This window comes from Aspergillus tubingensis, assembly GCF_013340325.1.
Source record: "Aspergillus tubingensis WU-2223L DNA, scaffold_8, whole genome shotgun sequence".
Lineage (NCBI taxonomy): Eukaryota > Fungi > Ascomycota > Eurotiomycetes > Eurotiales > Aspergillaceae > Aspergillus > Aspergillus tubingensis.
This window is the reverse complement of record NW_023336282.1, coordinates 586,499-600,731: the sequence shown is the minus strand read 5'-3', so window position 1 is coordinate 600,731 and position 14,233 is coordinate 586,499. Positions and strand designations below refer to the sequence as shown.

Genomic DNA, 14,233 nt, shown 5'->3' with positions numbered 1-14,233 from the left:
TTCTTTTGCATTTTCTATTTTCATTTTCTGATAATACCTTTTGAGCATCCCGTATTTCATACATCGGAGAAAATTTGGAGATGGTTTGGATGAAGATGGAAAAACAATCTACACCAACGGGAAGCCCGCCTTAGTGAAGCAACTAACTACTGTACAAGCAGATGACGGCTTTTACTCCGAAGATGAAACAACAACTTTTTGTTTTTCAGTTTACAACTCATCCATCAGGTGTTCGGGGGAGTGAACCTGGACCTTTGACGTGGAACATCACATGATTGTAAAACGTGGGCTGACGGCTTGGGAACTGGCTGGCACTGGCTGTCAGTTTCCAAAAGGGCAGTGGTGATGGTGAATCGGGCGGATCTTCTGAATCCTAGTTCCCCGAACCACTCACCCGGGGATCCGCGATGAAGGATCAAGTGTGGCGTTTTAGTCTATTATTGATATTATTATTATTCGCAACGGGGCGTTTGGGAAGTTTTTGCAAGGCCCCGTGACAGGAAAAAAAAAGGGGGGGGTGGTAGTAGGGTGGGAAGGAAAGGGCTAAACCGAACAGGCGGGTAATCAATCCAGGTATCTAACTACTACTCCTTGTGAACGATTGTATCATACGTGCTGTATGTAGTATTGCCCCCCATTATTTTTTTTATTTACATTATGTTGTTTGGGGATATACTACTACCTACCTACCGTTCTCGCAAAGATAGCATCACAAGTACTTTAGTGACAGCTGGCAGGATTTTCGCCTTGTGACTATGGACGGGGTGAGGAATGAGCGAACACGAATACTCTGTTGTTGGGTCACTCAGATTAGGTATACCAGTCTCCTGAGACCGGTATTCGGAAGGGATACATAGTCATTGGACATGTGTACTTTAAATCTCAAATCAAAAGTGCTTTGGGGTATCGTGGCTTGGAGGGTAAAAGGGCATTGAAGACTTGCGATTCAGGGTACATACATACATAACTGCTGCAGACTTCAAAGGGCGCAATGAACTGATAAGAGGAAGGAGAACTATGTAGGTGTGAGATGATCATCCAGATCGGAAACGCTGCGCTCTTTCCCCGGTATGCGACTCCGCCTGGGGCATTTTGCGAAGGTACATACCACCACCGGCTAATAAGAACAAACAGTAAGGAAGATCAGTGCTCAGGCCATTTCAGCCGGGATGATTGAACCATCCACGTCGACATATCATATGGATGTAGGAAGTCAGAGTTTCGATCAGACACACTTGAGCCTAAAAGGGGATCAGGGTCGATAAGTTGGGGATGAGGTCAAGTGCCGGAATGCCCGGTTTCAGAACTAGGTCGGGTAGTCTGTGTGTAAGATGTTGATGTCCAAGAGACCGGGTAACAGGAACGTGGCTTGGGGAGGTGCCCAGAATGTAGACGGTAAAACCCATGGTTTCCTTAGTCACATTTGGATATCAAGAATCTGCCCGAAACTAAGCATGTCCGTGACGAAAGCAGTTGAACTGAATCGAGCAATAAGTCACTAGTCAGCAGGACATAACAATAATAGCCCAGCGGTGGGTGGTGGGTGAAGTGTCAAATGCCCCTGACGAGGCGAGGGATTAGGCACGGTGCCTAGATTGACAGTGATGATGGAAATTGATCTGGATGCTGGGTACAATGATGGAAGTGGCTATCATCGTTAGGTCTTCAATAGTAGTGATCATTAACCCGATTCCTACAGTATGCCAGCCCTGGCGAATTGACAAGTGCGGAGTGATATCAGCAGCACTTCGCCTCGGCCAATCGTTCGGGACCCATTTTTGAGAAGTCAAGTGACCCGATCGATTGACTGGTGAACTGTTAAAGATGCCTTGTCCTTAGTCAGCCGAGGCGATGGTCACAGGACGGGTTGATCTTTGTTTGAATGTTTGTCTAGAACGATCCCCTGTGGCCTTTTTTCTCCCTCCCCCTGTTGTTGTCATTGCTATCTCTCCAGGGGTTTTGCTTTGTCGGTGATGCATACATAGTGCTGCCGGTCCGAGATGAAGCGAGAACCAGGGTGAATCAAGGCATCAGGTCACAAAAACTTTGAGGCTTTTTCAAAGGTGATCCATTTTGGGGGCTGCTATCCATACCTGGATGGTATTAGTATGTATCTATCCAGATCCAGGGTCAAGCTTCATCTGGTTGCAAGTGTTGGGGGGGTGTGGACGCATTCACCGATGTATAGCTGGCCCTACTGGGTTTAGTGAAGTACCTGCCTTCCTACTTGACTAGTAGTATTGTTCTTCAATACCAGTTTCGTACTTTGTTCCAAAGTGGGACTCCGGAAACAGACCGATGGTAATATTACCGGTGTTATAACAATGTATGAAATACCAGTAGACCCACGGGGGTACTCCGGATGTACCATTGCGAAAGGGGAAATTTGAATTTTAGAAAAATCAAAAATCGGAAAATGGAAAAATAAAAAAAAAAAAGAACGCAAATAATCCCAAGATTAATCACACATCCGGGACCACGGATGGGGAGGAGGCGCGGCTAGGAGCCCATCCTTGTACTTACCGCCATCCCCCCCATCGCTGGTCAACCACAGTACCTCTCCCTCGGTACGTACCCCCATCGGACTTTTCTCTTGTGGCCACCGTCAAATTCCCATTTTCTGCCATTTTCTGCCTCTTTTTCCCTTTTTTTCCCCTTGTACTGAACCCGTTACCAGTTCATACCGGACACTCACTCATCCACCCTCCCTCCCTCTTCCCCCCAATTCTCCACCGACCCGTCCGTTAACTATCTTGCCTTTTCCTCTTTTCTTCGTCCGCTCCACCAGCCAGACTAAGGTTCTCCTCCCCCATATTCCCCTTCGATTTTTTCCCTTCCTTCTTTCCTCCTTCACTCATTCCTCTCGCCCATCACCCTCAATCCTCATCCCCACGTCCATCCCCGACCTCCCTGAACCGGCCATATCTACATACTTCGCGCCAGTACGCCTGAACCTTCGTTCAATCTTCACCCACCCCGACCGTTTTTCGTTTTCGGTCGTTCCTCTCTTGGATAGGTAGTACTGGAAAGTGTGAAGGATCCGCTTACGGAACCGGCTTCGATCAATCGACCTACCCCGGATCGATCTCTCTTGCGCCATACCACCCTCCATCTCGCACAGCAATTGTTGAACTCGACACCTGCTGCACTTGACAGGCAGCTTGGGCGCCACTTTCAATCTCAATCGACTTTCTGCAGCACGCTGCAGAACCCAAACTTGGAGGCGTTACTCTCAGTAACCTTGGAGGATCGAAGAGGTCTATTTCGCAACTTCTCGCGCCGAACGACCACGCTTGGGGGAGACGGCGACCCCGAAACTACACTCCTACGGGGAAGAAAAGAATCGTTTGAGGAACTTCAACATATTCGAAATTGTGGCGTCGTTAGAATGGCTTCGCGTTTTTCAACCCCCGTTCTGACGGTGGATACGGCCAAGATCCATAAGGTCGACACAGCCAATGCGCAAAGTCTTCATGGCATGTGGATGGGTAAGTGCATCTAGTTTGTTGCGGGTATCAGTCGCGTCTGGTGGCTGACAATTGACCTCCGAATTTAGTCTTTTCAAAATGTGCCGACTATATGGAGGAAGGCCGACGTCTAGAAAACCTGAGCTGGCGACTCTGGACACGTGAGACCTTCTGTGTGGAGCCGGAGACCTCCAGCACTACCTCGGTTTTGCCACTTCTTCGTTCCGAAGCTGGGGATTTGCCAGAACTTTCCGCGAGTGTCGAATCGGCGGCGTCGGAGCAGGCTGAGCGGATAGAGCATCACATTAAACGCCCGAAGTGCTTGGACTATAAGCCGGCGGTGGTGCGTGAGGATTCTATGGCCAGCCTCGCTCGCGGAAAGGAAAAGCATATTACATCTCTAGGTTTGGAACGGATGGTGCTGAACATTAAGGAGAAGAAACACCTTGAACCCATCTCCACCGTCATGTCGACAGTCGAGCCCCCTGTCGTCGATATCACACCACGTCCTTCGACCCCTACTCCCGCCACCCCTCCTTCTGTCTCTACTGCGAGGCGGACGCCAACCCCGCCTCCGTACCCTCTCAGCCAACAACCTAATCAGTCCACTGAGTCTTGCTCAACTACTGCGCCCGAATGCAATGACAGCGATAACAATGGCAATACCGCCGGGTCTGATACTAGCGTTTCTTCGTCCGGCATTCTTACCCGATCCGAATTGATCAAGTCGCCAAGCATCGTCCGCGGATTCTCTCCCTCTGTCATCTCTTCGTCATACCGGTCGCAACCTAGATTGGCTGCCGAACCTGGCCCGGCCAAACCTCCAGCACAGCTCAAGCCCACTCCCTTCAAGAAGAAGGGCGGCATGTTCACTCTGGGAGGCTCGTCGGGTGACGACGATGAAAGCTCTTTCGAGGATCGCATGGCAATGCAAGGGCCCCATCGCAGTTCTCTTTCGGATGAATTGAGCAAACCTTCGGCTAGTGGCCAGGATCTCAGGAAAAAGGTGGCTTCCTTCAGGGACCAGAATGAAATCATCAAGCCCATCCGTGAACGTGCTATGGATAACGAAGATGCCGTCGAGACGGACGATGAGGTTTCTGAGAGTGCTATCGAGGACTCGGATTCGGACTGGGAAGATTCGATCACGGAAAGCGGCCGATCCAGTGTTGAGGAGAAGGAACTCTTCCAGCGTGTGGATTCCCGGCCCAACCTTGTTTCGCGTCGCTCCCTTCTTACCATGATGATGCATCAGCCAACTAAGATGGGAGCTCCGACCCGGTCTAGTCCAGCCCTCCAACGCTCGCGTCTCACTTCCCCCAACGGTCCCTCGATCCCTGCATCGCCGCCTGAGGACGATGATGAGAACCTGACGATGCGTGGTCCCGACGTGCCTCGTTCGAAGCCCATCATCATGAAGCCCGCCCCGCAGTCTGTTGCCCACTCCCCACGTACAACTCGTCGCAACATGCTCGCTACTGAATTGACCGAGTCTCTCCGCCGACACTTGTTGTGGGAACGTCAACAGAAGAGTGCGACTGCCAACGCGTTCCTGAAGCGCAGACATACGGCACATGACATGGCCAATCTACAAGAATACCCTGGACCGAAGGGATCTAAGGGACAGCCAGCCGGCCAGGCCGGTGGTGCTGCAACCAAGGCTACCAGTCAGGGTAAGGACAAAACCGGATCCTTTACTCATTACACCGACTTTGGACCTTGGGAATATCATGTGAAGGGGTGGTGAAGCCCTTGACTGATGATTCGACTTCCGTCTTCATCCTTCCATTATCTGCGTCAAAGCATGTCCTTTCTTCTGGATCGGTAATGTTTGTTGACTATGATACCCGATACTCGAACGGCTACTCCTTGTTTCTCGTTTCTTTTCTTTTCCAAAACATGTAAAGACCGCCGACTGATTATCATCCTTGTGACACGTACCATCACGACTGCATTGCATATTGGCGCACCTAGGGATCATACGGCTGTTATATCCGACCTAATGCGTTTCGGGTCATTGTTTTGCTTTTTTTCCCTTTTCTTCTTTTACTATCATCTTACCCCATCTTTCAACATTGCATTGTGAGGCTGTCTGCTGTCATTATATATGGGCCACGGGAGGGACAAACGCCTTTTATTACATCCTTAATTTCACTTGTACAGATGAAATTTCCTCTTTGGCGATGCATGGTCGGATACGGTCTTCATTGTCTTGTTTTCTTTTTCTTTTTTTCACTTCTTCTTATGGGTGGACATACTGAAAAGAAAAGAGGGTTTTATTGTTTTTCTCTAATTATGGATGTGATCGGGCCAGGGAGTGAGACAGCCTGCGTTTGATTATTTTGAAGCGGCAGAAAAACATTGCAAACATGCATCTTGGGAACAGCCAGTTTAGCTCTTCTTGATACCAGATACCACTACTTGTTGCTTGACTTGAAATCCGGACCATACCATTCCAGGGTCTTTTTTTCCACATTTTCCGCCGCCTATCTTTTGCGCACGTTATCACCGATGTATGCTACAGTGAGATTGCTATTTGTTGTTTTTCCATCCCCAACCCAAACCAAAAGAAATTTAGCGAAATAGAAAATCCACTTTAGATATGATATGAGATACAACATTCCTTGATTTAGCTAGCAGTAAAGTAAAACCGATGAGGAAGAAACCTAAATAGAGAAGATAGCGAAAGTGGTGTGTGTGGTGACACGACTCTGCACCGAAGCCATCCATCCATCCATCCATCCATTCAAACCATGGTGGTGGTCTCCGGCGGGCCTGGGCTACGGCGCACTGACACGTAGCATGGGCAGAAAATAATCACAATAAAATAATAATAGCACAAAATAATAATAATAATAAAAAATAATAACAATTGAATAGGAGGGTAGGGAAGAGTACTTAGTAAGTAGGTGAGGGGAACTCCCAACTCCCCCAACCCTCGAACCACCAGTCGTACCTGGTCAGAGATCTAGAATCTCTCGCACTGATCCCTTTCCCTTTCCCTTCCCTTCCCTACCCTACCCTTCACATGCGCCCGATATTAAGATCCCCCCATGAGGAAACGGGACGGGAATAGGATAGTGACAAAGGAAAAGTAAGAACTCAAAACAAAAATATTAAATATGGAAATGAGGGGAGGCGAAAAAGGAGCTGAAAATAGAAGCTTGAAGCTTGAAGCTATGTATGTATGTATGTATTTGTTCCGTATGGTTTGTAAAACCATCTACGCAATATTAAACTACGAAGTTGAGTTTTCAACGATGATAAGAAGAAGCATGATGGAAGGTTGGTGGTAAGGAAGGCGAAAAAGAGACATCTCGGGGTTCCCGTCCCCCCTCCCCCACCCACCTCCTTGTCATACCCCAACCACCAACAACAACAACAATCGATGACAGATTGCTGCTACGCCCTTGGAGAAAACAGGGGGGTGTGGAGAGGGGAATTGGGGGGGTAGGTATGACGGTGACAAAAAAGCCAGAAAAGCCGACTGAACCGGGTTCGGATGGGGGATTATTACTCCAGGGTCACATCAGGTTCACATCATGGTCTGAACCCATCATAGTATAGTTGCTGGATAGATAACATCATCATCTAAACTAGTTCGATTCACCGAACTACTACGATTAGCTGTTGGTGGTGTTGTGGTCCACGAGATCTTAGTATAGTTCTATTTAGCTTTTTCGATGGAATAAGGATGGATACATGCAGATCAGGGAGAAAAGTGTGTATGTGAGAGAGTGTGTGTCTGCGCGCACATGTGTTCATAAAGTATATCGGGGTCGACTAGATCAAGAAAACCCGGTCGGGAATTTGCGTCACTTGTTGGATGGAAGCTGTTCGATTGAGTTAGACGCTGCGGTTTTTGTCGGAACTTTGTACATGTCTTGGAAGGTTAACTTTGTTTTTTCTAATTCTAATTATTTTGTTCTGTCCATGTGCTCTTTTTGGTTTTGGGTTAGGCATATTGGTCCGAGGTATTATGATTATAGTTGGCATGGCATGGCATGGCGTTGATGAAGTTATTATGTGGTGAAAGATATTGTTGTCAGGTATCAAGATTAACTTCAACTGGATGAGGTGCAGCAGCAGCAGCTCGTAATCAGCCCCTGTTAGAGTTGGAAAACGGTCGCAAGCATTCTTCAACCTGTCTGTTCTAGACTCTCTCTCGCTCTCCCGTGAAGACTCGAGCTCAACAACTGCCGTATGCGAATGAACTGCCGTGGAGGCTATTGCGCAGTGCCGTTGGAAATAAGCAGGTCATCTGCGTAAGCCTTGCAGATTTACTGGGCGGGAAGAATTCAAATTCTATCTATAGTAGGATCTCGTATCTGTCTACTTCTGTCTACATTCATTGATACAGTGACATACTGTAGAGCTGCCATTTGTGTAATGGTATGCAACGGGAATAGCGGACTAATCCCCAGTATAAAGTTCGGTATAAGTTGCATTGGCCCTGGTCTCGTGCGCACTGACATCTTCATTGCTTCAACCACAATGACGTAACGCGGGTACTCCCAGGAAAACCGGAGTTGAAGTAGTATGGAGTGGACTCTTCTGACTAATGAGTTAACTACTCCGTAGATTGTTGCATTCAACAGAATCCCTCGGACCGCTGTAATCCGTTCATGTATGTCGAACAGGTCGCATTCCTTAGCTGAGACTAACTAGGTGTCATCAAATTAGCTAGGTAACTAAGTAACCACTGCAGTAGACACCAGTATAATAACACGCACAAATGGTAACCAACCGAATTTCAACCCGCAAAAAAGCAAACATAAGCACAATCCGAAAAAGGGTCGGATCGGATCCATTGGAAGGAAGAAAAGCATACTGTGTACTCTGTAAGGAAAGTAAGAAGAGAAATTACATTATTTTTTTTTTCTTTTCCCTCCTGATTTTCCTCTTAATTCTCCACAATATCTCCCTGAATCTCCCGATCACCTGCACCAATGACGATTCGAGTTCCCTGCAAACTTGCAAACTCTGACGTCCGAGTCTGCCCGAAAACGTGGAGCAAAAGCCAGCCCGTGGTTCTCTCAAACACCCAGACCACGGCGGTGGATCCAACCCCGACCACCAGTGCAAAGCGGCTGAGGGGGAACTTGGCCCAAAAGAGTTTACTGCCCCTGCAGAAAGTCGGGGTGGACGCCGCGCGAGTGGTTTTTTGTCAGCTGAGAGGGGGTGGTTTCTCTCCACTCTTTCCCTTGTGTCAATTCCCAGCTTACCTTGTTGCTAAGTAGTTTAGTTTTTCAAATTGCGGGTCTTCTTTCTCTTGTGGAGCGAAATTTGAGATCGGGCAGCCAAGTGATTCGTTCCCCCCCGAACAAAGTAGCCTTCACCGGTACTGTGAGTGCTGTTATACAGTGACACTGTATCTGAGTGACAGGTGCTGTACTCGGGCTGATTCGGGATAGTTGTATTCTATCCATCCTTACTAATTCTCACCTTCAGCCTCCCTCTTTCATATCGATCGCTATACGGACTATCCATCCATCAATAATCTTGATTTCTTCACGCTCGTTTCACTGCCTTGATGGCTACTGGAAGTGGAGCAGTAACTCCTACTACATACATCACCTTGAATCAATCAACCCTCGACACCCGCTTACTAAACTAGAATTCTCTCCATCATTTCCTACCCTGTAGAAAGAGATACACACACACACCGAGGCCCTGAAATGATAATACGTACCGTGAATAATAACAACCAATAACCAACGGTGCCCGACCGAGCCAACTGAACAACCAACCAACGAGCGAGCCCAACCAGCAACCGGCTACTAAGTACCCGGCCCGACTCCCCAATGCAGCTCGGCATGCCGAAACTTCCTTTCCTTCCTTTCCCATCCACATCCATGCATACATACACAATGGGGTATATTCGGAACAATACCAAACAAAAACTTAACTAACTTAAGACACCGAATTATCTTGATTATATCATTTGCTCTTCTATTTCTCCGAGAACATTCTGAACTCTATTTTCCCGCACACTGTCTTTTTTACCTTCTTCGCTGGCTCACCGTTTTTCACACGGCCCCATCATATGTACGTGTTCACTTTTTTGACCGCATATAACATATGCACACTAATTATGTGGGTGGGTGGGTGAATCTAGACTTGGCTATATTTACTTGTCTAGACTCGGAGAATTAGTTAACTTGTTATCCTGTTTTCTGTCTTCTTTTCTTGCTACTTGATAGTTTAGTTTACATTGCAGTAGTATGCCTCGGCACGTGGTCGGAGCGGAGAGAGAGAGAGAGAGAGAAAGGTTGTTTGTTTCAGCCTAACTATTATTCTTTTTTCAGTTAGTTAGTTTCTTTTCTCAGTAGAGTATGTATGACGACGGTCGTTGAGGCTGACTGGGGCGCGCGCATGGATCCTTTGATCGGGGAAATGCCGAGCTAGGTACGTATTCATTTTGCTTGGTTGTTTGTTTGTTTGTCACTCTGCTGTTAAGTAAGTTACCGCACTGGTCTGCTCCGTTGACCGGTCGGTCGGGGGAGGGCCCCCGCTTACTAGACTTGGCGGTCACATGATATCAGATTATGAACATTTAGATCTATACAACTTACAACAATATTAACCAGCGTAGCAAAAAGAATAAGAAATAACAGATAAAGAAAGGGCCATACCTATTTATCTCTACTACCACCATAATACCGAGTCCTAGAAAGATCCCCGGGCTGATCAAACCTTTCCCAGAGCACCCTTTCCGCCTCTAGTTCATCATCATACCTCCTCATCACCTTCTTCAACCCACCATACCAATCCGGAACATCATAAAGCGTATAAAACGCCTTCGTATACTCCCAATACTCCGGAAACCACCCTGAAAACTGCCAATCAACGATCCCAGCAACCTTCCCATCACAAACAATGATATTCCTCTTAGCGATATCCGCATGTGTGAAACACGTCCGATAGTATGATGATCCAGATCGTTCATGACACTTCGTGACAGCTTCGCCATATACCTTCGTAGTATCTTCTATGGGGATCGTCCCGCGCAGGAACTCATGAAATTCGTCTATGGTGTTGAACGGCCCAAACGGCCAACTTCCCACTCGGATGTCATAACATTCTCCTAGTTCTGCGGAAGCTACAATGCCTTCCTGGGGTGGTGTGAGTTGTCGGAGTTGATTGATGTAGCTAGCAACTTCGTTGATCACTGCTTCTTTGTTTGTGGATGTGAAGTTGGGGTTGCGCCATATTTCTTGGAGAGGGTCGCCTTTGATGTAGTCCATTTCGATGTAGATGCGCCCCTCGCTGGCTGGGTATGTGCGGTGGACTTTGGGGATGGGGATGGTGGTGTGTTGCGCGACGTATCGCAGGCCTTCTAGTTCGGCGGGGAAACATGGTCCTTTGATTAGTCGGGTGTCGCTGACTCTTACTACCTTCGGCGTGAAGGTGCCATAGCGCTTTTTGCCTAGCCATAGTCGTGTTCGAAGATAGAGTGTTACTATTGACTCGGGTATTGGCATAGTTGGAGGTATGATTTGAAGCCTGAAGTCAGGCAAAGCTGACTATGATTGGATTGATCTGCTAATCATTCTAAAGCTTGAATACCATACTGATGGCCATGACATCTGTGATTCGATACTTGGGTTTATCAGAGTGGTGCTGTGAATGCATATGATTATGCTTCACGATCCCTTCTGATCACGTGTACAGTATACTTGGGCGGCGTTGGCAGCGATTACCAGCCACTGATACTAGGTGGGTAGGTCCAGGTCAAAGCGTGGATGGGTACGTAACAGCACGAGTGTTCATAACTTGAATGTGATTTGTATTAATTGTGGATCAAGTCTGTCTTCTGGTTGTCTTACAAAGAAAGGACTTGTGTAAAGCGAACTAACCACGGAGTAACTAGCGGAAGGATTGTGTAGAGTAATACATCCATTCTTACGGCCCAGACAACCGGCTGGCCCCCTTCAGACATCCCGAGATCCTGATTCGACTACCCAGAATCTCAAACCACCGCTAGTATCAGCCACCTACCAGCTGTTTCCAGAGGCGAAAAAATGCCATCGGGAGGCGAAAATCAATCACATGCCATGTGTGAGTGTTTGGCGCTAACCACGTTTACGGTCGCAAGGCAACCGATGATGCCGATTTTGGTGTGGTGCGCCTTCGAGAAGGCTTCTAGAAGAGGTTTGGGGTTTGGGGAAGGCAGTACGCATTTGGCTTAGAGCCGTATTATACTTTCGTTTTGTGTGGATGGATTTGTCGGTGTACTTGCCCGATGGGCTGGTATTGGTAATTTTCGGTATTTGGCGGGGGTGGGTTGTATGTAATCCGCTTGTATCGAATATCTTAGTCTGTTTTAGCGTATACACACAGGCGACGATGGGTTCAGGTTGCGGCTAGCAGACTTTTCTTTCCTGTATAGGCCAATGACAGTGGGGATAATTGGGCTATGAGGAAGAAGATTTTGATCTCCAGATCGGTGCCCGATGGTGAATAGTCGTAGCCTAGAGGGATCTTTTGGACGATCATTCGTATCCGCTCGTTGATACTGAAATTGTGCTTCTCACCTGACCATGTATATGGATTCTGGGTGCATGGGAATACCGAACATTGTGTAGACCGCCTCGGGTAACTTGATGATTGGCCCAACCTGATCACCTTAGTGGCCGTCCTGACATGCATGCGCATACCAATTGACTTGTTAGCTTGGGAAAAGGGCTTTTTCCTTGTTGTTTTTACGAGAAGGAAAAGCTTGCTATCTCGGCCTTGGGTGAAACAAGCCACATCACTACCTTCGTCGTCATTATGGAGATAGGCAGATAACATGTTATCAACACCTTCCAAGTATAGCAACACAACACATCTGTGGCCGTTTGTGCATCGAGGCCACTCCCAGCATTAAGACTGAGCAGCCGTTTAACGTCAGTTACGGGCCCGGAGGACGTCGCTCCGATTGAGTTCATGCTATGCGTAGAACCCCGCTAGAGACAACATGGAACCGTCCATCGAAGGTCGAGACGATCCGCACTAGTTGTATCTGCCTTGCCGGAGGAGGCTAGCGTGTATCTTTGCGCGGCGAGATTCCGTCGGATGCGGGATTCCAGCACACAGAATTCCGCATACCAGGTGACCTATTTGGTCGTTTCAATAAACACCATTGAAGGTTGCCGGGCATCGGGACTTCAATTCAATGGTTTAGTAGAATAGGTATAACTGAGTCTCTATTAGGCATGGATTGCTGGATTCAGGAACTACTGTATTGTGGGTGCTGATGGCTCAGGGCCAGGTCGTATGGACGGAGTAATCACGGAGAAACTGATCCCTTTCTGAGCTAGCCGGAAGAGCTAGGAGTCACATGATGGCAATGACTTTTTCTGGTGCGGCGTACCTCGAATACGCGCTATCCCGAGGTCACAACCAATGATATGTCTCACGTTACTTCAATTTGCTGGTTCACACTTGAAGCTACGGCGTCTTGAGAGTCAGGCGATTGCTTGATTTGCTGGGTGCAGTCAGTTGTAGATCAACCGTTCCCAAACCCCGATCCGTACATGTAGGCCTACCGCTTGTTTGGTTTGCCGCACATATTCCATTACCCAACACACACATTGTGAATGCCGTGTTATGCAGCCGGGGGGCTCGTAGCTGGCAGCTAGCTGTATTACCCTCAAATTAGGGTCCCAAGTCACGCTCCTGAATATCCTCGTCAGTGGGTCCAAGTTACATTCATCCGGGCTCAACTTACTCGATTCGTCCTAAACCGCAAAAGCCACCTGCGAATCAGAACAAGCAGCGCTCTGTGCGCCTAGTTAGTGAGGGGGAGGCGCGGGGAGCAAGCCCTAGTCACGACGATGATTTGGCGGGGAAGTTGGGGACGCGTTTCTTAGTGAGGCTTTTCTCTGCCCACTCCCGGCGAGACTTATCACCATTCAATCACGGTAGCACAGACAAACGTACGCCCGGTATAATTTGAGTTGTGGCTTTGTTGAAGGATCAGGGATCGCATAGGGCTTGGGAAATTAATGTCACCATATGGTGTGGTACAATGGCGTCGGTGTCTCCCTGCATATCAAGATCGGAATGTTGGTGGGATTTGGAGCCAAGTGACCGGGTATTCCGCGGGGGTTTAGGCTTAGCGGTATTGCCCGGGTTCCAACGGGGTTTTTGTTGGTATCAATAGTCCCGTTTACATACGGGGGTACTTGTGCTGTACCACTCGCTTGCTTATTCAACTCGACTCGTTTGCATTGCCCGGCCTATGCTCTTTACCAAACGGGTAAATTAGAAGATGAAGTCGCTGACAGTGGTTCGAGAGGCTGATGGAGCGTTGCACTTCGCTGTCATTTGCTTTCTAGGAGGATGTGGATGAGAAACAGGATGCCCATGTCCATCATTACCCCGGGAATATTCCTATTGCGAATGCCAGCCGGAGAATCCTCAGTTTACCTGCTTTGTGCAACCAATGTACATTTGCAAAACAAGTCAACAGTCGTATCATCACCGCCTGGTCTGGAATCATCATAGCATCATCTCTGGCTGCTATCTCCGCTTGACTTTACCGCGGGCAAATATCGCTGGCCAAATTCCAATAAAGGAAGATCCAAAGTGTCGGTGTGATCGATTAAGTTTAACTTCCTTTCTTCATGGAGGGTAGCAGCAAGCCAATTTTCCGGTTATCAGGAGCTGTGCTGTGGGCATTGTTGGGTGGAACTCTGCCGAAGACTTGATATAGGACCCTTCCAACAACTTGGGTACACTAGGTTAGAACTTTAGGTAACTGTTCCACCTACTGACCT

At 48.0% G+C, this 14,233-nt stretch overlaps 3 protein-coding genes across 3 annotated transcripts; 1 reads left to right on the top strand and 2 right to left on the bottom strand.

Moving 5' to 3' along the window:
* Positions 1 to 3,388: 3,388 nt before the first annotated feature.
* Positions 3,389 to 5,214, top strand: AtWU_06536 (uncharacterized protein; the record flags this gene model as incomplete). The annotated part of the gene is made up of 2 exons (XM_035501645.1): positions 3,389 to 3,488; positions 3,557 to 5,214. 2 exons carry the CDS (start codon positions 3,389 to 3,391, stop codon positions 5,212 to 5,214), a joined length of 1,758 nt encoding a protein of 585 aa, XP_035357538.1.
* Positions 5,215 to 10,102: 4,888 nt separating this feature from the next.
* AtWU_06535 (aminoglycoside phosphotransferase family protein) lies at positions 10,103 to 10,951 on the bottom strand (the record flags this gene model as incomplete). Its single annotated transcript, XM_035501644.1, has 1 exon — positions 10,103 to 10,951. The coding sequence occupies one exon, from the start codon at positions 10,949 to 10,951 to the stop codon at positions 10,103 to 10,105; it is 849 nt and encodes a 282-aa protein (XP_035357537.1).
* Positions 10,952 to 12,867: 1,916 nt separating this feature from the next.
* Positions 12,868 to 13,443, bottom strand: AtWU_06534 (uncharacterized protein; the record flags this gene model as incomplete). The annotated part of the gene is made up of 4 exons (XM_035501643.1): positions 12,868 to 12,939; positions 13,001 to 13,130; positions 13,183 to 13,192; positions 13,395 to 13,443. 4 exons carry the CDS (start codon positions 13,441 to 13,443, stop codon positions 12,868 to 12,870), a joined length of 261 nt encoding a protein of 86 aa, XP_035357536.1.
* Between the last annotated feature and the right edge of the window lie 790 nt (positions 13,444 to 14,233).